The sequence below is a fragment of the Drosophila gunungcola genome (assembly GCF_025200985.1).
Source record: "Drosophila gunungcola strain Sukarami chromosome X unlocalized genomic scaffold, Dgunungcola_SK_2 000021F, whole genome shotgun sequence".
NCBI lineage: Eukaryota > Metazoa > Arthropoda > Insecta > Diptera > Drosophilidae > Drosophila > Drosophila gunungcola.
Window position 1 is genome coordinate 807,974 of NW_026453184.1, and position 26,629 is coordinate 834,602.

Here is a 26,629-nt window from a genome sequence, read left to right on the forward strand (position 1 = left end):
GACAGTCGCCGCTCTCCGCGAGCGGTAGCAATAGCGAATTGCAATCGCAACCGCTCCGCCGATGCCGATGCCGATGCCGATGCCGACAATACCGCCGATACCGCTTTCTAAACGCTCTCAGCTCATCGCCACACGCTCTCCGCAGTGCGACGGACTTGGGCTTTCCTTTTAGTTGAGCGGCAGTGCCACAGTGGGCTGTGTCGCATGTTTTTTTTGTTAAAAAAATCAATAAATAAAACTTAGGCAGAACAACAGCTGCTTAATATATACCTCTTGCCATATCCCCAATGCATCAACTTTAAATATCCCTCAGTTAGGAAAAAACAAGCATTGTTTAGGATCAAAAAATTAAAAACAAGGTTCAGTTAAAATATCTCAGTTAAATGACTAACGTTGTTAAAAAATATTTATTACGAGTAATATAGAGATCAATAAAAGTATTATTACGTCACTGATCAGATCACAATTCTTTTTTACCACGCAAATCAATGAAATCTTACTGTATAAAAATGGCATAATACAAGTAAATTTGTTCTGTTAAATAATAAACATAGAGAAATTTAGCTTTAAAGTATATTTTAAGATTACTGTAAATTCTTCACCAAATTGTTCATAAGAAAAAACTTAATTAAAGCTAAGTTGGTTAAAAAAAAGAGATAAAAATAAATGTATAAAGTTTAACATTTTAAATAAAAAAAACGTAAGATAAAATTCCATTCCGTCTTCACTGTTTGATGTAGGTTTCAAAGCTTTACGAACCATCAATCAAAGCTGTGCCGTCTTGCATCATTTCATTTACATTTATATTTGCATTTCTAAGACTTACCTAATGAGTTATTATTTTTTCCGGCTAAGTGCTGATTACAGAATTTAATTAAATATTGTATAGATTTTCTTAAATGACCATGACTCACTTGATATTTTGAATTTTTCTGAAGATCCCAAACCCCAAAAGTATGCAATTCGCTTAGAGAATTATAATTCATTTTATTTATTTGTCTTAATTATTTATAATAAAGTGATAGTATAGTTACCCACACCTTAAAAAAAACGACAGTTCAATTGAGTTTGAAATACCAAAAAAAATTTATTTTCTCTTAGGAGAGAGTCAGAAAATTCATATTATAAGCAATTTTGTGGATGATTTCGATCGGTTGTCCAATATTTGGGATTCGCTAGCTTAAAGTGTATGTTATTTTACAATTTGTGAAAGTTGCAGTGGGGATTAAAAATAACTAATTCTGTTGTTTGCGGGTCCGAAAAGTACAATTTTGGTTGAGAGTATAACAGGATAGACTATGGTTTTAGGGTATCGATGAGAATGAGTTTATATAACTATTGTACATCTATTAAATATTCGTATGTGTGTGTGTGTGTTTAGGGTATTAGGTGTCTAAGTATATAAGTATAATACGAATGCTGCAAATTCATTCCAGATTCTAAACGTTCTCGACTTTCCCACACAATTGCCTTAAGCGAATCCAGTTTTTAGTCATTTTTTGTCGACCGATGTAGCTCGAAAAATTAATTTTAAAATTTGTAATCGTTATTCCATAATTTGGAGATTTTTCTTTTGGTTTTCCTTAAGGTTTGCTAAATGCTATTTCAATTTCTCTTTTCGTTTGTCTTAAGTAAAATTGAATCAAATTCCTCAGTGCTTGCAGTGCATATCGTACTTAGTAATTCATGTTGTCTATGCTTAGTGACTAATCCAAAAAAAGTAAATATATTATATAGGCATATACATACACAATAAGAGGGCATTATCTTCAGTATGGGAAGTTTCTTACGTTTCTATATAGTTTGAAGGACTTGTGAGTGGTTGTAATTCGGTATATGTACACTTTACAGTTAAGCAGTTTAGAACTCTTCGATAGAAATACTTTCAGACTTGCGTAAGTTAATAACTAAATATATAATGTAAATCCAGGTGGAAGGGAGAATCCGAAGTCGTTGTCTGGCCAAAGTTTCGGGGCGAGCGAGGATCGAAAATAAACCTCAGTGTCGCGGAGTGATTTGGAGTGGAAAGTTTGTGTATTTACAGGGATTTGTAGGTGTAAATAAATCGATTACTTGTACACATATATTCCGCTTTATTACGTTATCAATATATTAATATATATCATCATATTGTATGCTTACTATCGTACAGTTAGGCATTGTTTTAGGTATATCGTTCCTCCATCCGTATCTGCATCTGTATCTGTATCTTGACCTTTACAATTTTTGGTTGCCTTACTTGCTAGAATTTCATAAGACTTGCGTTTCATTTTTCCATATTTTGTTCAAAAGTTTCACTTAAACGATTCGAAAAAAATATATACTATATATATGTCTGTCTGTATATATATATATATAGCATCTATATGTTGTCCCTATATACACATCATGCAGTAAGTGCCTCCACTTAAGCGTGTCCTCTGTGTCCTGTATCTGTGTGTGGTGTCCAGTGAGGTGTGTCCTTGTGTCAGTGTCTTGTGGGTTATCAACTTCTACAAAATGCACGAAAATATATCCATAGTGTTGGCTTGGACCCGGTTGTTCTCCGAACAGCTGTGACAGTGCATCGGAGTGCACTTGGCTAGCCATTTTCTTGCATTCTAGCATTTTAGCATTCTAGCATTCTAGCCCTCATCTTAATCGGTACTCATCATGTATCATTTAGCATTTAGCTCGTCTAGATTGATAGATAGCGCTCTCATCGGTGACACTAACCTATTCCGCCTTCCCGCGTAAATCCTTCGACTACAATTTCATCTTGAAGCTTTGTGTAAAAAGCAAGTTGCGAAAACTAACCAAATCGTTTCAGAGTTACTGTTTCTCTTTGAATTTCCTATCGATTATCGACTACTGTTTGAAATGTGTAGTTTATTATTTTTCTGTTTGTATTCATAGTTCATAGTGAATGGTTTAGGGGGGATAGCAAACGCTCTTCGGCCATCTGCTCGGCTCATTTGCTACAAAATCTCTAGATTGTCTTTTGCTAAATATTCCTTACTCAACTCTGCTCTACTGCATATGGATTTTCAGTTGCGGCCGCATTTATGGTGGTGCTCAAAAATATTTTAGGAAATTTAAAAAGAAAATTGATTAAAAACACAAAAATATGTAATATATTTTTCAAGATGAATTTAAAACAAATAATTTATAATAATTTAATGAAAACGTGCGAACAAAGAATGATTACATTAAATCTTTTAATAGTTGTTAAGAACTACTACAATAGTGTCAAAAAAGTATTATTTTTAATGAATTGAAAATAAATATAACAAATCTTTTAATACCTCTGAGATAGCAGATAACTTTTAACGATATAAGAAAGCAACAAATTAATTTATTTATAAATCGAAAAGATACTTTTTTGTTAAACAATTTTGATTGATAAAACAAAATGGGCAAAATAAAATATTGGGAACTACGAAACAAATATTTCAGTTTCTGGTTTTTCGTTTACCAATTTCAATTCAATTCCAATGACATAGAGCACCAGTGTTATTTTGACCGCAGCTAAAGAATTCATTAGTTGCCGCAGGCGGTGTAGATTGGTGTTACGATTTTGGATTCCGGTTGCCCAATGGGTGGCACGTCTTATGGGGCGTAAAGGCTGCATGCCCGGGATCCCGCAATGCCGGAATCCAAATCGTTCGACGCGACACTTCAACACCATCTGCGACAGTCTACGATGTGTGTAATTAACTTCTGTGTTTTGTTTTTTTCTTTATTTTTTGAAATGTGCAATCCAAAACATGATTACCCACGCCGGAAGCGCACCTCCGAAACCGGAAGTGGCTCACGGGGCGGGATGGGTGGAATGCTGGCGATGGCCCCCATGGGTCCGTAATCACTACGGTTTTCCGAAAGCCAGAGCCATGGTTTTCCACGAATCAATCCGCAGCGATTGGACGGGGGGACAGGGCTGCATTCGACCGAGCCTCGTAAAGGTGATCGATACCTAATCAATCGCTCTCTCTCTCACTCTCTTTCTCTCTCTCTCTCTCTGGTGCCTAATTAATCGATAGTGAGACTTATCGCTAATCGTTATTATCGCTATAATCGTAAATGTTAGCCAAGCCGAAAAATGGTTAATGGGAACCGTGGTAAACGTAATTGACTCGACAATGTAATTACATTTATATATAATTCGGAATTTGGAATCTAAGCAAATAAAACAAACAAAACAAAAAACAAATATAGCACTCTACTGTACATAGCATACAAATATGGTTTGATTAACGGCTATATAATATTGTAGTGTTCCATAGTTAATTGGTATTTCGATAAAATATGCATGAGTCTAATACTAAGAGTGTTTCGTATTACGCCACTGAGGCACGTGTTCATTGTGTTACGGGCTTTTAAAGTTAAGGAGTACGGAATATAGTATATAGAGTAGTTAAGATAGTCTTTGTGGGTCCCTGCCGCGCCCTAACGACTAGTCTTTGTTGTTTTTGTTTTGGGGCAGGGGACCTTGTTTGGGGGGACGCCATAGATGATCGGCCCAAGTCTTTCGGTTTGAAACGCTGAGGGTTTTTTAAGGGTGATGTTGAAGTGGGTGGTATACCTATGGGGGTTGTGCATCCTAGTCTGTGCATCGGGACTGTGTGTAAGTGTAAGTGTGTGTGTGTGTGTGTGTGTGTGTGTGTGTGTGTGTATGTCTGTGTCTGAGCGAGAGAGCTATAGCCGCTTAGGGTATAGTGCGTCTCTCTTCTAATCGTGCTGCTGCTTTTGCCGTTTTCTTCCTATTTTTTTTTTTGTTTTAGACAAGAGTATTCAAGTTCTCACTTAACCTAGATTGAATTGCAAAAGAAGTACATATGGTATAATTAAATATATATAATATATATGCTAAATATTTGATTAGTATGTCTCTGTGTGTGTGTGTGTTTTTTGGATTTTCTTTTCTTTTTAATCTTTTTCGTGTTATTTAGTAATACAGCAAAATGACCTTTGCTAATATCAATTTCAATTTGCCCTCATTCAAGCTCTCTAGTCCAATATATTAATTAATTTAGATATCACAATATAATCATTAATCGTTAATCAATCGGTAAGTGAAACAAATAAATTTCGTATTTCCATTTGCATTTGCTGCCTTTTTAATATACGTTTTTTTGTTCGTTCTTTTGTAAGGTAATTAAAAATTGAAATTTAGGACAATTGTTGCCTTTCGTTTTGCTAGCTTTTCTTTACAATAAATTAATTAATTCATACCATCGTTCTCTTACGCACTAAAAGTGTTGAGTGTTCTGTTTTTTTCCTTTTTTTGTGTATGTGTTTATGTATTTTCTTTGCTTAGATTAAATTAGATTCTTCTCTTACATGCTAAGACAAAAAAAGTTACGAAAAAAAAGCCATTATCATTATTAATTATGTCGTAGGGTGAATGCTTCCGCTGAATGTTCCACTTAGATTCGGGTCTGCACCTCCAGATGCATAAAACGCTCTTGACCTAAGCGGAACCGATGTGTTTTTCGTGGAATGTTGATTTGATTTGATTTCGTTTGATTTGATTAGATAGTTTAAGTTATTTACAAGACAATTTCCATATGGTTGTTGGTTTTTGTTGTTATTGTTGTTGTTGGCATAGAAAGGAGAAATTTGCAATGTTAAATTTACTTGTTCTTGATTTGGATACTTTGGATAAGTGATTTACTGATGTTCTGGCTTATGTGAATTGATTAACTGATTTTCTGGTTCATGTGATCGTTTCGTTTAGTCTGGTGTATCGTCGTGAGTTAGCCCCACGGCGAAAGCTTGTCTAGCGATAGCTCTACATGGCGGGAACCTGCGGCGAAATCGGTCGGATTCGTGGTCTAGTCGTCGAACCAGCCGTCGAGGGTCTGGGTCGCCAGCTTACTTTCCAAATACGTGGCTATCTCGTTGGCGTTTTTGTTGAAGGCCACCATCATGGGCGTGTTGCCGCCGGAGTCGAGGGTGTCCAGATGGGCGCCGGCGGCCACCAGCATTACGCAGATGTCGCGACGATTCTGCTCGGCGGCAATGTGGAGCGCCGTCTGTCCACTGAAAGGAAATAAGCACGAAAAGGGGGTTTTTTAGAAGGTCTGAGCACTTTTTGTCAAAATTTGAAAAATTGAAAATATTTTAGCTGTGAATGCCATTTGATTGGAAATTTCAAGACGAATTCAACGATGTATGACATTCCAACTTTTGATCATTATATCCCTGGGTTTTGATACAAAAACCCATTTAAAAATGTTTTTTTTTTTTGAGTTTTTGGAGATATGCAAAACATAAACATTTCCAAATTGTTTTTTTGTTGTAACTTGGTTAAAATAAAAGGCACAGCCATAAACGTTACTGTTTTGTAAAGCTGGCAATCTATACTATCCACCTCCGAAAGATTGAGAAAAAAATATTATGTTTTGATGGAAAAATCGATTTTAGAAAAGCGGTTTTTCAAAAGTTGATTTTATGGCCAATTTTCGCATGTTTAATAAGGGGTTACATCATCATTTTTTGCGAGAATTCGACAATTTTAAAAAATTTAAGCTGTGAATGCCATTCGATTGGAAATTTCAAGACGAATTCAACGATGTATGACATTCCAACTTTTGACCATTATATCCCAGGGTTTTGATACGAAAACCAAATTAAAAATGTTGTTTTTTTGAGTTTTTGGAGATATGCAAAACATAAACATTTCCAAATTGTTTTTTTGTTGTAACTTGGTTAAAATAAAAGGCACAGCCATAAACGTTACTGTTTTGTAAAGCTGGCAATCTATACTATCCACCTCCGAAAGATTGAGAAAAAAATATTATGTTTTGATGGAAAAATCGATTTTAGAAAAGCGGTTTTTCAAAAGTTGATTTTATGGCCAATTTTCGCATTTTTAATAAGGGGTTACATCATCAATTTTTGCGAGAGTTCTACAATTTTAAAAAATTTTAGCTCTGAATGCCATTCGATTGGAAATTTCAAGACGAATTCAACGATGTTTGACATTCCAACTTTTGATCATTATATCCCTGGGTTTTGATACAAAAACCCATTTAAAAATGTTGTTTTTTTGAGTTTTTAGAGATATGTAAAACATAAACATTTCTAAATTGTTTTTTTGTTGAAACTTGGTTAAAATAAAAGGCACAGCCATAAACGTTACTGTTTTGTAAAGCTGGCAACCTATACTATCCATCTCCAAAAGATTGAGAAAAAATATTATGTTTTGATGGAAAAATCGATTTTGGAAAAGCGGTTTTTCAAAAGTTGATTTTATGGCCAATTTTCGCATTTTTAATAAGGGGTTACATCATCATTTTTTGCGAGAATTCGACAATTTTAAAAAAATTTAGCTGTGAATGCCATTCGATTGGAAATTTCAAGACGAATTCAACGATGTATGACATTCCAACTTTTGGCCATTATATCCCTGGGTTTTGATACGAAAACCAAATTAAAAATGTTGTTTTTTTGAGTTTTTGGAGATATGCAAAACATAAACATTTCCAAATTGTTTTTTTGTTGTAACTTGGTTAAAATAAAAGGCACAGCCATAAACGTTACTGTTTTGTAAAGCTGGCAATCTATACTATCCACCTCCGAAAGATTGAGAAAAAAATATTATGTTTTGATGGAAAAATCGATTTTAGAAAAGCGGTTTTTCAAAAGTTGATTTTATGGCCAATTTTCGCATTTTTAATAAGGGGTTACATCATCATTTTTTGCGAGAATTCGACAATTTTAAAAAATTTTAGCTGTGAATGCCATTCGATTGGAAATTTCAAGACGAATTTAACGATGTATGACATTCCAACTTTTGATCATTATATCCCTGGGTTTTGATACAAAAACCCATTTAAAAATGTTGTTTTTTTGAGTTTTTAGAGATATGTAAAACATAAACATTTCCAAATTGTTTTTTTGTTGTAACTTGGTTAAAATAAAAGGCACAGCCATAAACGTTACTGTTTTGTAAAGCTGGCAATCTATACTATCCACCTCCGAAAGATTGAGAAAAAAATATTATGTTTTGATGGAAAAATCGATTTTAGAAAAGCGGTTTTTCAAAAGTTGATTTTATGGCCAATTTTCGCATTTTTAATAAGGGGTTACATCATCATTTTTTGCGAGAATTCGACAATTTTAAAAAAATTTAGCTGTGAATGCCATTCGATTGGAAATTTCAAGACGAATTCAACGATGTATGACATTCCAACTTTTGGCCATTATATCCCTGGGTTTTGATACGAAAACCAAATTAAAAATGTTGTTTTTTTGAGTTTTTGGAGATGTGCAAAACATAAACATTTCCAAATTGTTTTTTTGTTGTAACTTGGTTAAAATAAAAGGCACAGCCATAAACGTTACTGTTTTGTAAAGCTGGCAATCTATACTATCCACCTCCGAAAGATTGAGAAAAAAATATTATGTTTTGATGGAAAAATCGATTTTAGAAAAGCGGTTTTTCAAAAGTTGATTTTATGGCCAATTTTCGCATTTTTAATAAGGGGTTACATCATCATTTTTGCGAGAATTCGACAATTTTAAAAAATTTTAGCTGTGAATGCCATTCGATTGGAAATTTCAAGACGAATTCAACGATGTATGACATTCCAACTTTTGACCATTATATCGCTGGGTTTTGATACAAAAACCCATTTAAAAATGTTGTTTTTTTTTGGTTTTTGGAGATATGTAAAACATAAACATTTCCAAATTGTTTTTTGTTGTAACTTGGCCAAAATAAAAGGCATAGCCATAAACGAACCAGATTTAAATGGGCACTGGGGTGACTTACAGCTCCTTGTCGGCCATGTTGATGACGCGTCGTGTGGCGCTCGCGATGATGTATTTGACAATGTCCCTGTGGTTGTATTTGCAGGCGAAGTGCAACGCCGTCTGTCCGTTCTTGTTCACTGACTGTAGTGAGTATCCTTGTTCATGTAGTGCACGTAACTGGAAAAAATGGGGGAATTACGGGTGTTAAGAGACCAGGACATATCACTCGGGCTTCAGCTAATCAAGGACTACATATATTTATATATATATCTGAAAATTTAAGCTACCATATTGAGATCGCCGCTCTGGGCTGCTAGTAGTATGGCATCGGAAGTTTGCTCCAGTATAGGGCTATTATTCGAATGTTTTTTGTGTGTGTGTGAGAGAGATAGCGTATTAGCGTATGTGTGTGTGTGTGTGTGTGTGTGTGTGTGTCGGTGTGTTTGTGTGTGCATGGAAAAGTAGAGAAAATAAAAAGAAAATTCAAGCATCAGTTCGGTTAAAGTTTCATTCAATCGATTCAAATGTCGATGATACGAGAGATAAAGACTGAAAGAAATGCAGACAGAGAGAGAGAGAGAGAGACAGACAGAGATAGCCACAACAGACAGTCTAGTAAGTAAAGAAAGAGGCAGAAAGTTATACGGAATACCTGAATCCACAACCAAAAACATCTTCGTTGAAACTGAATAAACGATCTTTGTTGCTGCATGCAGTAATTATTAACGTTGTACAGAAATTAGGAAAATTAGGAAATTATTTCAATCAAATCAATAAGAAAAGGAGGGAAAGATGCTATGGATAGAGAGATAGAAAGACAGGGAAAGTGTGTGAAAGATGGAGGATATACCGTGGACCATGAGAGAAGCGTGAGTGAAAGAGAGAGAGAGCAAGCGAGAAAATTTTGCCAAACGAGCAAGACAGCTGCGAAAAAAGCCAATTTATAGGTCTGGCTGAGCGAAAGAGATGAAGAGCGCTCGATGTGAATAAAATTTTTGGAAGTCTAGTGCCGTCTCGCTCGGTTTGGCCAATAGCCATTGGTCTCTTTTCTTCGCATGGAGTCTGAATGAAATGCTGAACGAATCGGGGGACGCTTTTTTACCTCTTCCACTTCATCACTTTAATGGGCTTGGAGCCAATTTGCAAATCCTCATCTTTGTGTGTTTTTAGTATGTGTCAATTTGTGTTTTTTTGTGTGTGTAAAGTCGAAAAGAGATTCATATATTGTTAGTAAGCTATTGAAACAAGAGTATCACAACTAAGGTAACTATTAATCAAGTACACAACTAGTCCAAACTACCAGACCACAATTGCAAGGCATTAAACCTACCCGCGTATCTTTTCAGTGTATTTTTTGTACTATTTGGTTGGTTAGTTGATTGGTTGGTTGGTTGGTTGGTTGGTTGGTTGGTTGGTTGGGATGGATGGGTTCGCAACGAATACGGTTTGGTCCTTGCTACGGTTTTAACTGTTGATGTAAGCCGGGATTATATACCAGATAGTACCAGGAGTGCTTGTATTTAATGCTCTACTCACATGCGATCGTGGCAAGGACTAAGCTGTATTCGGCTCCTCGCAATTAAGACTTGGACTTTTAGCGGATGTGTGGGTGTGTGTTTATGTGTATGGTGTATGGTGTGTGCTATTGCGTGAAGTTGCGGTCGAAAAAGGAGCACCTAACATGGTGATCTTCATTTTTTTTTAAAGCTTATTACCAAAATATAAATTATTTCTTAATAATTTATGGCTTTTTTAGTGACTTTCTTTTTATTAACAATTTAAATTTATATACAAAATTATTTGTCTTCCAACCCAACTGTTCAAAATATGAGATAATTAAACCTTAAATAAATTGTAACCTTACTATAGCTTTTTACTATAGCTTTAACAATTTAACATTTAAATATTCTTGTAATTTTGCTAGTGGCCTATTTCAACCGCAACTGCGTTTCTCAGTGTGTTAATGTTAGTGACTAGACATGCAAGACATAATTAACCATAAACAAAATGCAATGCAACGAAAATATAGGTGGACCGACTGCAACTGGCACCCCTCCACTCCGCTCCCACTCGAATTTGGACGGGATTTTTGGACTTTTTGGACTTTTTGGAATACACATGTGTATGGGGATGTGGGATGGGGATGTGGGATCTGGGATGGGTGGGCAATCAGATCTCGACGCGCCGCTTGCGGAAGTGGAGGTGGAGGAACATGCGCCTATCTTGATAGGGCAGCTGCACGGCCACCTGCTGCTGGTAGAGCGCCAGCCGATCCTGCAGCGGCAGCTCGTCAGCGGTACGAGCTGTGTGAGCGGTATGGTGCGGATTTTGCTGCGCCGCCGCCACCGGTGGCCAGCAGCCAGCTAACAGGAGCCTACCGGTGCTGCCCGGGCCGCGGCCCTGGGCCTGATCCATCTGGCGCCGCTCGTTTTGGGCCTGCCGCTGCGAGAAGGCCGCGAAGGAGCGCTCCTGGTCGGGCGTCTGCGGCATCGTGGCCGCCTCGTGGTCCAGGATGTACAGCTCGTCGATGGCGATGTCGCAGATGTAGTGCAGGTGCTCCTGGGCACGGTCGATGCGGAAGTAGTGCTCCGCGGTGCAGGCTGTAAACGCAATACAAATATACATATATTCGAAGGCATGATGTCAGGCAAACATAAAAAAGCAGTTCACAAAATGGAATAATTCAATTAAATTTAAGTACATTAATTTATGCATATACATTGTAATGTTTGAGAATTAAGTTAAATTATTTAATATATTTTTTCTTATAAAAAGGGGTACTTATTCAACTAATGAGTACTTCATTTTTTTTATATAACTTTTAAAGATCGCATTAAAATTAAATTTGTTAATACATTTTTCATTATCTTCTGGGGTTAAATTGGATTAACTAAGCATTTGATCAAGGGAATTTTTAAAACTATAGTTATAAGTAATTGTAATAAAATCATAAACAAATAGGCAAACCTAAATAAAAAAAAAATGTTAAAAAAAAGTCATTGGGGTTGCCCTCAAATCAAATCATTAATGCTGACTGACACTATTTTTGTTTTGGTTACAGAATTCATATATTGCTATTTAATCAGTTTCCATATTTTTGAAAACGAATTTTCAAGTGATTTTTTGTTGGTTTTATGTAAGACTAAAATTCATGAACGATCATTTACCATCGATGAAGCACCAATCCTGGGAGACCTTCGGATAGGAGATGGATTCCTCGAATTTGGTGTTTAGCATGTTGCGCACATGCTCCAGATCGCACTGCGATTCGATATCGATTTGGCCCAGTTTGTTGGCCAACTTGCGGAGCATCTCCTTCTCATAGTGGTACTGCTCGTACTGTTGCATGGTAACCCGCAAAATGTGCAGCTGCATCTTCTCCAGCGGATTTACCCTGTGGGGGAGCAAAATAAAATAATATTTAATATAGTTTGTAGTTTGGACTGGGGGTTTGTGCTCGCCCCACTCACTGGACATCGCCGCGTCCGTGCTTCCGCTTGGACAGCATCAGCGCCTTGTTGAGCAGCTCGATCTCGATCACCGAGGGCTTCACCCGGCACGCCTCGCCGTCCACCTGCATGGGAATGGTCCGCTTGGTGATGATCCGCGCCTTCCGGCACTGGCAGATGCAGGTGCCGTGCATCCCCGCCTGCAGCATGGGCAGCTGGTAGGTAGTCAGGCCCACCACCTCCATTAGGCCGTCGTCGATCGAGGGCTTTGAGGCGCCGAAAGAGTCGTTCCACGGATGGGTGCCACCGCCATAACTGCAGGGAAGATAAGTAACAAATTAAATGATCAATTTAGTTGGGCAAATATTTTGAAAAGGTACTGGCAGCCTTAATTTTAATATCACACTTAAATATTTGTGTTTATGTTTTTTAAGGGCCCATAAAATAAATAATTTTTACTATTTATAAAATAACTTTGACGTAAAAATGTACAATTTTATATATGAAAAATCAAAGAAATAAATCTAAAAATGATATAATATTTGATTAAACCACCACAAGAAGTTGGGTATTGCGAATACCTTGCGGATACGCAAATCAAAATTCAGAAAACCCACCTGGGAATGTTTAGGAAGAGGACGGCGTGGCAGCCGGCGTCCCTTAGCCGGCCGGTGAAGTCCTGGCCGTCGCACTCGAGCGTCACCCACTGGGAGAGGTTGCGGTACTGGCGCAGGATGAGGTCCTTGCCGCCCATCTGGCCGTAGTACATCTTGTTGCGCAGGCGCGAATTGAAGCGCTCCGGATGCGCCTCGCGGGCCTCGTGGAATTCCAGGGCGATGTGGGCGTCCACGCCGAAGGAGAAGTAGTTGTTGATTACGTTCAGCGGGACGTTCGCCTTGCTGCGGTCCACGTGGTCATCGGTGACGTCATCGTTGGGCGTGACCTTGACCCGCCAGCGGTCCATCAGCACGCACTGCGACATCCCGATCTCGCGCAGAACCTTTCCAATCGGCTCGTCCGTGTAGCCCTGAAAGAAGATAGACTTTAAAATTATTGAGGCTTTTAAGTGCAATGATTCAAAGCAATATTAAGTCTAAGTTACATTAACTACAAATGATAATGGGATCTATCGGTAAATGCCTACGAATGTGTTTTGCAATCTCTGAAAAAGCTTTTAATACAAATGAGCCAAGCGTTTATTTTTTAATGTATGGTTAGTGGTTGGCTTTGCCATTGATATGATGGTTTTACTCTAATTAATTTACTCTTGAATACATTGTATATATACGAAAGCTACTTTTACCATAAATGTGGGCTCATACTTACTGTTTCATATTTTATTTAATTCACAATAATTGGAAGTGATCAGAATTGATTCTAACTATTTGTTTTCTGTTAGGGGCAATCTTGAAAACTCTCACGTAATAAATTTAGTGTGTGATTTTTCCAAAAACCGGAACTTAATCCTTAAATATTTTCATTGCCAAATACAATATTGTTTAATATTTTGTATATGTTATAATTGCCAATATGTATTGTAATGAAGAACAAAATTCCAAAACAGCACAATATGCAATTAAAATTGTTTTATCCTAACTGGAAAAAACAAAAAAAAAAACCTCAGGGTTTCTAAAAATTTTACATATACGAACTGTCGCCAGAATTTTAATTAAATTAATTATTAATTTTGACAAATCAAAGATGTGGCTGAACCATAGAGCCTGGCCAACATATCGTATGGGTAATTTTGCGGTTTTAAAAACACATTACTCATACGTACGATTGCCAGGACGAAAATATATTATTATAATGAATTAAACAAATACTGCTTAATATTTATTTATACCAATTGTTTTATTGTTTAATATGGCTCACAAGTCGTGTGTGTAGTTTTTACGAAACCATGTAAAGCCGTGTTTAAAACAATAGTTAAAGGCCCAGGTAAACCTATTAAAATTATTGAATTTGTTATGTTTTATGAACAAAACTATTTTAAAGTTCTGTTTGTACTTTTCTAGATTTTTTAATTGAGGTAATCATTTTTACAAATATGTTTTAAACACAGCTTATTGTGAAAAGATAATTCCAACTTATAGCTAGCTAAATTTTTTTTTTACATTCAATTAAATAAATACCAGTTTTAAAGTCTGGGCCTTCGACATTTAAAAGTGGTAAAAACTGTGAGGACAATTGTTTAGTGACATAAAAGATTACTCACCCCTCCCCAGCCGAGAGCGCGAGCGAGATCATTGCCGGTGCCCAAGGGCAGGACACCAACTGCCGGAGCCGGCAGGAGTGGCGGCTGGATTTGATCCAGGACGGACAGGACCCAGCCGACGGTGCCGTCGCCTCCGCAGGCCAGGACCCTCAGGTTGGGCGCCTTGCGAAACATGTCCAAGCTGGAAGGGAAATCAAAGAACATTGGCTAAATAATTTGGCACATTTTAAATAAATATAGAAAGGACTTAAGGATATCTTGAATTTAATAATTGTATACAATTCATCAGCATGGTCTAACAAGTTTTTAATATTGAGCAAATATTTCTTAAAGTCATTTGTTAAGAAGTTTTTAAGCTGTTTATTTCACCGAATTCAAAATGCCATTTCAAGCAAAAAGCTTTAAGTTTTCTTTTCTTTAAATGCTCATAATTTTGTCAAGTTTTAAAAAGTTAAGCTCTGAAAATATGCAAAAATAATAAAAGTATTTTTAGATATTCATTTTTTGAATTCAGATTTCTAAAGCAAATGAGACTGCGAACAAATATTTTAGAGTTTAATTTAAGTTCATTTAATTAAAATTTATGCAATAACAAATTTAATTTAATAACAATAAATTTAAAATGTGTAATATTACTTATACGAAACTAGAGTATTTTTAAAATTTTTGCAAGAAATGAATCAATTGCGTGAAGGTCTTAAAATCAGCCGGAAATCACCAATTTAAGAGTTTTTTTTTTAACAAAAAAAAAATAAGTCATCTGACTTTTAAGACTTCATTTCTTGATACTTAATGTGCTAATAATTTGAATATTTGGTTTTTTGTTGTATATTATACTCACCCCATTTTGGGGCCGCCCTGCGTCAAATCAAACACCTGGCGCGGATTGAGCAGGTGCTGGAACTTGCCCAGCAGCTTGTGGCCCTGATTGCCGCCCGACTTTGGGTTTATAAACACAATGACCGGGATTACCTCCGGCGACGGAATGGGCTTAACAATGAACGCCCGCGGCTCCTTCTTCTCCTCCTTGCCCTTCTGCCGCCGCTGCGTCTGCTTCTTGCTCTTGCCCCCGCCCCCACCGCCTCCAGCCCCGCCTCCGCCGGCCCCGCCAGCGCCTGCGCCACCGCCCCCTGAACCAGAAGCCGCATTGTTCTTGTTGCTCACGCGTATCGAGGACTTGAAGTTGCCCTTGGTCGGCAGCTTCACAATCCACGAAGGCGGCACAATGATGGGCGCATAGTTGCCTGCAAAGGATAAGCAGAGGGGGGAAAACTCAATGAAAATCTGTATTTTGTACACTGGCAGAAAATATGGTTGCATGCTCAAAAATCATGGGGCAGAACTTCAGTAATTGTTTAGTTTTATGCGTGGGTGTATGGGTGTACGTTAATAAAGTCAATAGAAAGAACCAAATCATTTATTTAATTTCACATTTATAACCGTATGTAAATTCGATTTTTAAAGATTTTAAAATACGCACAAAATTTCAGGATCAAAGTATGTTAGTTCTATAAAGCGAATATAAATATTGTTAAATATTTATTTATTTATTTATTACGCAGTCGAAAATATGGCACAGATTTAAAAAATTAGGTGAAATAAATTTAAAGGTTCGTGTTTGACTGTATGTAAAATAAATGGCAGTGAAAAACCATTTATAAATTTATTATATTTCTATAAAATATATATTTAAAGGTAAAGCCTTGCCTTCAAGCTTAACATAATTTATCATATACTTATAAATTAATTTCATTTCTTAGGGCTTAACTTATATTTATCATATACTTTTAAACTTAAAATACATTTATTTTTGAGATTTTCTTAAATTCTTTTATGATGTTTTTAAATGGCTTGTAATTTTAAGAGCATAAGTTTAATCCCAAAACGAATCAAAAATAAAAATGTGATTGTTTAAATTTAATTTAAATGGAAATGAGGCACAGTTAATAATATTTGGAGTATTTAAGTTGCCTGAACTTTAAATGTATTTCTTCTAGTGTTCGTTGTGCCCCAACATAGCTGTCACAGTTTCGACCCACTGCCTAAATGTTTGGCCAGGCCAGGTGTCCGGGCTAGAAAAGCTAATTGTGTGTGGAAAGGCAATTGCTTAAGTATTGCCAAGCAACTAAATTCAATTTTCCCACCTTCGAGGGGGGAAATCAGGGGGAGGGAGGGTTCAGTAAAAAAAAGATAAGACCCTAACATAACCGGCATACCAAAGAGCAATTATGAACGCCACAACTCGGCCAAAGGACCTCACAAAAAGGGGGTTGCCAGACAAAGGAGCCCAAAGGAGACCACCCACACGTAATTCTATTTCGTACAGCACCGTGTCCTCATCTCCGGTCCTGTACATTGCTGTTCCCAGTCTATGTCCTGTCAATGGCCCGGTTTCCCAGGGTGTACGTAATGGTCTCTGGCAGGGAGAGTGTGTTAACAAGATGCTCATTGGGACACTTTATAGAAACGTGAACAGGAAGCGGTTGAGTCGCCCCAGCTGCCACATCGCCCCATTGTCAGTGTTGCACTGTTGCTACGAAAGGAATTCTCCTTTATATAAAAATGACACGTTGGAATTTGCTACAATTACATTAATTGAAAGTAGTTTAGTTTCCCAGGATATTTGAGGTGGTTATTTGTGCCATAGAATGTTGCGTAGCGGAATCATTGCTCAAGGCACAAATTGCCATTGCTCAACTGAAATCTAAGATTCTACTTTTAACTCGTTGGGGATTTAAGTGTTAAGCTATTTTTGAAAATTAACAGAGTATTGAGGCTGCCACAGAAATCACTTGGGTTTTGAAAATGATTAAAAAGGTGTGTTAAAATATGCAACAACAATCTAGAAGTGCGTTGTATTTATTTTTAAATTTAAATTAACTTTTTTAAGGCTTGCTTTTGGTCACCTTTTAATGTGATTCCGAAATCCCAGTGATTTCTTTAGTCTTTGTATTGTATTGTATATTTTTCGTTTTGCTTAATTTAAGCATTGACTTTATTTCTTTGCCACAGTTTATTTACCTACCAAATAAACAGAATGGAAATGGAAAGGACACAGAAAGTGGGATTTTAAAGGGTTACGAGTTTTTTGGGCTCGGTTTTAATGCACAAATCTTAATTAAGTTAACGGACCGCAATCTATTTGCATGCCCGTCACGTAATTAATCAAGGAAGAGTGGGCTTGGCAGGGGCGCCCAACTGGCCAAAAGGCCACAAAGGGGGACATGTGGGATGGGGGGACATATTAAGGCAGACTCACCCAGACGACACTCCTCGCCAATTTTGGCCTGGTTGAAGCAGGCCTCCTTGTTGTGGTAGATCTCGTGGCACCACGCACAGGCCAACGCCACAATCTCCTTCGACCCAAATAGCTTGCTTTGCACCGCCTGCTTCATAGGAAAGAACTAAAGGGATAAGTGCATAACATGTAATAATATAATAATATCCTAGTTCCAGAATCACTCTATATTTGTCACACAGAAAAAAAATTAGGGCAGATGTTGCTAAAGAAAGCTAAAATTGAATATATCAATCAAGGTTACAAAAACTATTTTCAGAAAACAAAATTTAAGGTAAGATAAAATATATTGCATTTATAAATTATCATAAATACCAACAAATCTTATAATTTAAAATAAAAAAAATGCTTTTTTTTCTCGTTTTACTTAGACAACTCTGATTAGTATTTTTACTTTGTTACAATGTGACAAATAAAATATATTTTATTTACTTGTTTAATGATCTTTTATTGGTTGTAGGAGCTTTAGAAAAAATATACGATTTCTGGAAATTTCTATACTAGTTTATAATTTGGTTGTTCTGTTTAAAATAACATTTTGATTTTAGGAAATGCATTTTACTTTAGCAAAAATGTTAAAAAAAATTATCGGGCTGATCTCCCTTGTTCATTAACATATAAATTAAATTTCTTGTGGGAATTCGATCTCTGATTAAAATTTTAAAATATATATTGCTCAAAAAAAAAAAAAGTATTTTAAATACGAAAAAAGGTAAGAAAAGAACGTGATAACTTGTGTATTGCACTTGGTGTTGAATCTACCTTGCCGCATTGCTTGCACTTGCCCTTCTCCAGCTTGCGGTGCACCCAGTGGTGGTGCGTGGTGGTCTGCTCCCGGTACTGCCGGATGCCCACATCCCGGTAGGTTGGCTTACACGCCAGCGCGCTCTTGTCGTTCACGATCGGAATGCAGTTGTGGTGGGCAACCAGCTGGCAGGCCGAGCACTTCATCCGCTGGCCGCTTTTCTGAAATCGCACAGAAAAGCGGGGAGAATAATTTGAGATTTCGCCTTTTTTTATACGTAACAGTATTTTAAGATGTAGGATATCATCAAGGTATTTTAAAAAGTTTTTAAAGTTTATTATTTCTTAAGCATTTAAAAACCAATTAATTAAATGCACATTGTTTAGAATATACATTATAGCAACAGAGTTTTTCATAATTTAAAGCTTAATGGCATTAATATTGATTTTATAATTGGTCCAAAGCTCTATACATATATAGTCAACATTTAATTAATTGTGTTGTCTTTGCCCTTTTCTCTGCGCTAATTAGCAAATTGCCTCAGTTTCACAAAACCACAGTCAAATGACGAAGCTGCAACTGCTGCCCGCATTCTCGAAAAACAAACTTTGACAATTAATTGCAAAGGTTGCTGCGGTTTGACAGGTGAAAACGGATTTCCAAGGATACTGCCTCAGGTGTCAAGAGATGTTTTTTCATGAAAAATCTAAAGAAAACCTTGTCCGCCATTCAGCTAGTTGGCTTCACTTTCCTAATCTATTTTTGTTTAATTGTCTATATCGAAATTAGCTGAGTTAGGCTTTTAATTTTCAACTTTGGAATTAAAAAGAGTGTTAAATTTTATAATTTTATTAATTTTTTGTGGTTATATCATAAATAATATTAAGTTGTACTTTAATAAATCAATGTAATTCTGTTAACCTGGACAGAGAGTAACCCAGATTTTCCTTTACCCTATTCCACCTCAATTTCTTGTATGGAACAGATTGAGATAAGACAGGATTTGCCATAGAAGCTGGTCCGCCCCAACTGGCTTATATTCCTGGCTGGTTTTTGCCCCTCTGCGATTGACAATGAGCCTGATGAAGTACATTTTCTTCTGCTTTTGGCTGGGTCTGGCCCAAACTGATGACACGCCCATCGTTCTTGATCCAAACCCCCCCTTTTTTTGCGGCTTTATTGCGTGAACGTTGGACAGGCACGCAATAAATAAATTACGCTCACATGTACTATACGTATACGTATCCTGCCCATCACTTTACTTCACTTCACGTTTCTATTGTGTTAATTGAATTGAAGGAATGTGGCAAGGGATATCGCTGGTATTTACTATACTTATATCTAAATAGTATGTACTCACAATGCAGTCCTCATTCAGGCAGCAAAGATCGCCGGAGGCCGAGGTGGGCTTCCAGTAGTGCTCGCCCTGCACCGCATTCTCCGTCCAGTCGGGCACAATCCGTATCGGTCTCCGGGAATTGCTCGCCGAAGCAGTACGCCTGCTTGGTGGAAAATAGGGAGGGGTCAAAGGTTACAAAGATTGCTTATTAAATTGGTTTAGCTGTGGGGGGTGTGCACTCGATAAGCACTGAAAATGTGGTCACTTAAGTCTTTAAAGATGGGTAACTTATGCTTTTAGGTTCAATAAATAAATGTATACGTGTTTGCAGTACTTATTATATATAAATTTAAACATTTGGTGAATATCTTTTAAAATGTTGTTAAAATAAATGTGTAAGAACTGTTTACTTGTGTCTATATTATTTGAATAGGAATTATATGTTGCTTTGAAGTGGACTTTATTAATGAAATTAATTTAAATAATCACAAAATATATATATATATATATTTTATATATATTATTTTTTTTCTCAATGTGATGAGCACATTCTTATAAATTTGTATTAGTTTTTTGCAGATACTAACGTGGGTTATCCCCTGCTTAATATTTTAGGGACTCACCTCTTCCGGCGCCACGCCCCCAAAGAATCGAGCTTCCGTTGCCGGAAGGCCGACTTCCGCTGCATGCCGATTGAGGAGCGGCGAAAACGCCGCACTCCTCCCACTACCGTTCCCGCCGCCCCCGCTCCTGCCACGCCCCCCATACCAACACTGCCCCCAACTGATCCAAAACTATCGCTGCGCTGCAGTCGACGTCTTGGCGCCGGCAGCAACTGCGACGCCGATGTGTTGCTGCCGTCGCTGTTGCTGTTGATGCTGTTGCTGTTGCTGTTGCTGTTGCTGCTACTGCTGCTGTTGCTGCTACAGTTGCTGTTGCTGCTGCAGCAGCTGCTGATGCTGCTCCTGTGCGTCGTGTGGCCTCCATCATCATCCACCTCCGCCTCGTATTCGTCCTCCGTTTGGAACTCCTCGCGAACGGCGTGCAGTAATCGCTCCATGCCGAATATTGCTGCGGGGGTGTTGCTTCTGCTGCAGGGGCAATTGCTGCTGCTGCAGTTAATATTCCTGCAGATGTTGCAATTGCAATTGCAGTTCTGGCTGTAGTTGCTGTTGCTGCAGCTAGATGTCTTCTTGTTATTGCTGCTGCTGCAGTTGAAATTGTTGCAAACGCTGCAATTACAGTTGGAAATTCGGTTATTGTTGCTGTTGCCAGTGTTGTTCTGGAAATTGGTGTTGCTGCCGATGTTATTATTGCAGATGTTGCAGTTGCAGCTGTAATCACAGTTACTCTTGTTGTTGCTAAACTTGCAATTGTTGCTGCTGGGAGTCGTGTTGCTGTTGCTGCTGCTGCTATTCTCGTTGGTGCTGATGCTGCTGCTGCTGTAGTTGCTATTGCTATTGCTGTATGCGAAGCTGCTGCTGTTGTTGCTGCTGGCGTCGCAGTTCAAATAAGATATGAACATGGTCTTTACAGTGACTTATTTTTCAACATCCGTTCCCTTTCACCTTGGCTCTTAGTTTTGCACTCTTTTGAATTTCACTTCACTTCATTACACATTCGCTGTATGGTCTGTAGAATTTTTGTTGGAACTCTTTCTTTTTCGTTTTATTTTTTTTTTGCAGCTTATTTGCATTCAGCTCCCAATCGAGTCGCAGTCCCGATCCCGATACGGATTTCGATTTCTGTGACTCTGATTCGGTCGCTGATTGTGGTTCTGAATCGGTTTTTGCCCCTATTTCTGCTGCTGTCCGTTTTCGTGTCTGCGGCTGTCATTATGGCGCAAAAAGATTGCCCGGAGATTCTGTTTTGGGTTTGGCTTATTATTATACGATTTCATACCCTAATTCACTCATTTAATGGGGGGTACTTTCAAACATAGATGGAATTGGGTCACCCAAAAAAAAAAATGTATTCTTTACTGGGGATATTTTTTTATTGGCATATCGTTTCTGTTTTTATTTGCTATTTTCTACTACTTCAATAACCCAGCTTCTAAACCTCACTTAACAAAAAGAAACAATAAAAATTTCTATGTAATGTGAAATTTACAGTGCTCACCTAGGAATGTAAATTTCATAAAAAAACTAAATATTACACAAGAAAAATAATATAACATGTATGGTTTATCTCTAAAAAAAACGTCCCTAAATGATAAATATTTTTTTTTTAAATCATTTCTTTAGGGCATATTTTCGCAATTTAAAGAGTATTTAAAATTCACCATACTTAGTGAGAAAAATAAAACTTTGACCGGGACCTTATTTGGATATGAAGTTGCCTTTCCCGCTCTCCCCCGCTTGCTGTCTCGCTCTAGCGCACGGCAACTGCCATTGCCCATAGGTGTGCGTGTGTGTTTAATACATTTGTATACATTTTGTTTATGTGCATTGTAATTAAATTCTTATCAGATGAAAATACATACAGAAAACTGTGACTTGTTTTTCTCTGTTTTTTTTTTATATTATTTTTCTCCCTGAATGCGTGGTTTTTTTTGTTTAGACTACGAGGGCATGTTATTGGCCTGGCAAATTGTAGGTTTGCAGATTTTCCATGTCGATTGCCAAAGTCTACGCAACTTTCTGCCTAATATCCTTTTTTTGCCGTCGCTCCCTTGAGACTTATTTATGCGCGTTTTGTCCGCGTTTTGTGCTTTATTTTTGACGCATTACTAAAATTTTGGCATCCACACTTGATTTACTGTTAAATGTAGCGTGTCCATATTTTAATTGACTGACGATAGTTTATTTACTATAGTTATGTAACCAAATAATAAGAGCTTACATTTTTTTTAAATTAAAATGGATTAAAAGAAAAAATATATAAATTTAAAAAACATAAAGATAATAAAAAACTATATTAAATGTATCAAAAATGGTAATAACAAGCCGAAAAAAAATTTAAATGACGAGTTTCTTTAATTAAGTATTTAAATAAAAATAACAAATCTTAATTTAAGATTTATTGTTTCATTGATCAAAAAATTAAGTACTATCAGTTGTGATGGTATTAAGGTTGTTTTAAATATTTATTATAAAAATCAAGTAACTACCCTCAATAAAAATGCAAAAAAATCTGTTAAATCTAAAAATAAAAATCTCCAATTAGATGAAAGTGCAGTTTTTAGTTTGCAAGTCTTTTAACGCCAGCAATTATGTCAAGAATTCATCAGGAAAACGGAAGAAAAGTAAACGAAAAAATGGTGGGCGAGCAAATGAGAGGGGGCAAGAAAATGTGGGCGCTTTGTCAAAGTTTCAAAATTGAATTGCAAATCAATTTTACCAACTGCAGTCTTAATACATCGCAATGGACTCTTTTCCTTCGACAGGAATAAAAAGCGAAAATGCTGGAAGAAATCGAATTGAGATGGAAATCAATGTTGAGATGGCTTTGTGCTAAAAGGTTATCAAACATCTGAAGAGTCTGTTTAAGGTGAACCGAAGGCCAATGGATTGAGACAATATAAATGGTTCGCATTTCCTACTATTCAAAATTGAAGAGAAAATTTGTTAGAATGCATATGCTTATTTATGTGCAGTTCGACACTTTGTCGCCTTGGAATTCAGTTTGGCAAAGCCATTTTTACAATTAGATTTATGATTTTCCATTGGGAAATATGAACTCAGCATCACTCAATATATACATATTTGTTGAATAAACCAACAGGCTCCAGAAAAGTCGATCAGAACATTTTGGCATTGCAATCTCTGAAGTTAAAAGGCAATCAGTTTTGCAACCCTTTGTCAATGATATGCTTAAAATTCAAAACAATTTTAGCCCCCGCCACAACCGAGAGCCGAAAAAAAGGCAATGGCAATCATACCTAATTAGAATCGTTTGATACCAAATATGAGTGACCACAGAAATAACGAGCGACCGAAAACACAGCCAAACCGAATAAAACGAAGCCAAGCAAGACGTAACTGAACTTGAAACGCAATTTCAATTCAAATGTGATTAATTTCGATGTCGACTGCCTTTGAAGAGGTCTGGACTTTGCCGGCAAATGCGAGAAGGTGGAAAGGCATGGGTATATAGAGAGTGGGTGGAGGTGCGGGAAAGCGGGAAAGCGGGAAAGCGGAAAAGCGGAAAAGCGGGAAAATACTCGGCTAATGAAAGGCAAACTGTCGTCAATGGCCCGAACATGGACTTGGAAATGGAAGTGGGATTGAGATTCCGGGGAGGAGACTCTTGCTCTTGCCATCGTCAGCACCTCACTCTCGATGTGGCCCCATTGACAAAATCGATAAAAACCTTGAAATATCTGTACGTATTTCAATAATGACACTTTGCATTCGACACCCACCCACCCTCGTTTTCCACGAGCTCTTTGACTTTGACATAATAAAATCCGAAAATAAAAATGCAGAAATAAATAATAAATATTCTAAAAGTGCCGAGAGCGTGAGCATCATCAAATTGTTATAAAAATATATAAATGAAATTGTAACCTTTTTGGGTCATTCGCAAGCCATCTCGCGTAAGCCATTAGTAATCGCCCACAATGATGCGCTTCAAGTAGATCCAGTAGATGCTGTATAGATCCAGTATACGCAAATATATACATCATCCATTCATTTGTACATTTCAGCCAATGAGAAATGCACTTGAGCTGGCCCAAATGAAAAATTATCTGCACGTCCTGGCCAACGCCATTGCCATTGCCATTGCCGTTGCCATTGCCGTTGCCATCGTTTTCGTCCGGGCCATCGTCGTTTGTGATTGCGATTAATGCCCGGCATTGAATTTGAATTGGAATTGAAAACGTGGCAACAATTTTCGAGCACCGGGCATTATCCCTGCCCAAAAGCCCGGATTTCCCCCTTTAAGACGGCGCTTTGGAGTGGCAGCTCCTGCTGCTCAACTGCGAAATGGCAAGAACTCGAGAAAAGGATTTTAAGCTAATGAATATTAACAATTGCCATGGGCAAGGGCTGCCACTCGGGGCCACATGCCAAGAAATTTCGCCAGCCGGCACTCGTAAAGTTAGAAAAATTGTACATTTCCTAGGAAATATAACTACGTGAGAGTAAGAGAATAATTAAATCTGTAGAAAAACAGTATATATATATAAAATCTTGGTATATTGATTTTGCAAATTTGTAAACTTCAAAGGTTTTCAATCATATAAATCAAAACAAACAAAAAATCTTTGATTTTGCAATCGAAAATTTAAAACAGTAAAACATAAGAAACTGATTGGACTAACAATATCTATATATCTTGGTATATTGATATTATTACAGTTCCAAATGCACTTACAGAGGCATTTTTAAAGTGGTAAAAGAAAGATTCGAGCATCAACTTAATTAGATTTATTTTTAATTAATGCCCAATATTAAAGAATTTAATAAAGTGTATAAAAGTTTTAAGTGTCATCTTAATTACAAAGGTTTCATAAAAAACATTTTTTTATCTTGCATATATTTACTTAAATTTAAAAAAAATTGCTGTTTTAATAGAATTAACAAAGAAATTTAAAACCCATTTTTTCCCGTGTAATCAAAGTGGAGATGCATCCGGCAAATGGGTAGAGATTGGGCACCGAAAACAGATTGGGGTGAGCGGGACTAAGCGAGCAAGGGCTGCAAATTAAATTAATATTCTTAATTGCCATTAAGCGTTTGGCCTGCTGGCGAGGTGTTCTCCTTGGAGTGGTAGTGGGCGGTCAATGGGCGGGCCACTTGATAACAAGCAAAGGCCAGCGAGGAGGCAAAACATTTCAATAAGGCAAGCAACAAGGACCTGCAATATATATATATATATACATGTATATATATGCATGGCAACGGAGGGGTCTGGGACAAATCGCTGGAGTAAACTTTTCAGACGGATGCGAAGACCCAGATCCAGATGCTGATATTCACCCTGGCATTTTAAGTTGAGCTCCAGGCCTTCGGTGTCTGTGTCAAAAAGTTTTTCAACAATTAATGAACTTAAAGTTAAATCGAAGAATTGTTAAATATATGAGATAAGCAATTATGGAGAAATTTAATATGAATGTAAAGTAACTATACATTTATAGACAAAAACCTAAAACATTTTCAATGGATATTTTCTGAGCCCGTTTAAAAACAAATATATAAATCTTGTTGCACTGCTCAACAATTTGAACAATTTTAAAATTGAAAAAATTTACCGACGGTATATATAAGCCCTTTAAGAAACATCAAAGGAATACTATTACTTTTATATGTAATTACTTTTCTAGATACCTAAATATTATTTTCTAGGCCATTATAGTGGGTTTCTTCACCACAAGATTCAACTGATATCTTTTCTTATCAGCGGAAAACCCAGAAGAGATTTAATTTTCGGCCATAGAGAGTGCCTTGAACCCCTATATCTACCTCATATCTCAGCTGTTTATATTCTGCTTCCGTTTCGCTACTTTTCCAGCTAAACCGGGTAGACGCTTGCCTAATCTGTTGCACAATCAGAATTTATCTGAGTCTCTTGAGATTTATGAATGAATTTAAGCGGCTGGCAAACAAACATAGGCCCAAAGAAACTACCTTAAATGAGATTGCTTAAAAAATAGAGCAATGATATTTATTCCAAACTTAATACCCTGTAATGGGATACAATTTATTATATTTTCGAGCTGTCCGTTCAATTTCCCTTTGTTTCTTCTTTTTATCATTTTAATTGAAACACTTGGTTTACTTTGTTTGCCAGTCAAAAAAAAAAAAAAAAACAGCAGCACAAGACGACGACGACATCGTATTTTAATTTTTTTTTTGTATTTTTTTTTTGCTAAAAATACTTAAGTTAATTATGA

At 37.0% G+C, this 26,629-nt stretch overlaps 1 protein-coding gene across 24 annotated transcripts in view; it reads right to left on the minus strand.

Moving 5' to 3' along the window:
* Positions 1-1,062: 1,062 nt before the first annotated feature.
* Positions 1,063-26,629, minus strand: part of LOC128260272 (eye-specific diacylglycerol kinase) — a 130,594-nt gene continuing 105,027 nt past the window's right edge. For 2 of the 24 annotated variants that reach the window (XM_052993096.1, XM_052993094.1), the window contains exons 4-17: positions 19,810-19,948; positions 18,467-18,670; positions 17,666-17,810; positions 15,248-15,650; positions 14,407-14,587; positions 12,806-13,230; positions 12,210-12,503; positions 11,907-12,133; positions 11,118-11,339; positions 9,842-9,893; positions 9,392-9,445; positions 9,027-9,090; positions 8,759-8,916; positions 1,063-6,021 (exon numbers count right to left, since the gene is read on the minus strand). In XM_052993096.1, coding sequence (XP_052849056.1) covers positions 5,814-6,021; positions 8,759-8,916; positions 9,027-9,090; positions 9,392-9,445; positions 9,842-9,893; positions 11,118-11,339; positions 11,907-12,133; positions 12,210-12,503; positions 12,806-13,230; positions 14,407-14,587; positions 15,248-15,650; positions 17,666-17,810; positions 18,467-18,670; positions 19,810-19,948 — 2,776 coding nt within the window. In that variant the 3' untranslated portion in view covers positions 1,063-5,813. The other 22 variants (XM_052993105.1, XM_052993104.1, XM_052993116.1 and 19 more) reach the window with 21 other exon arrangements.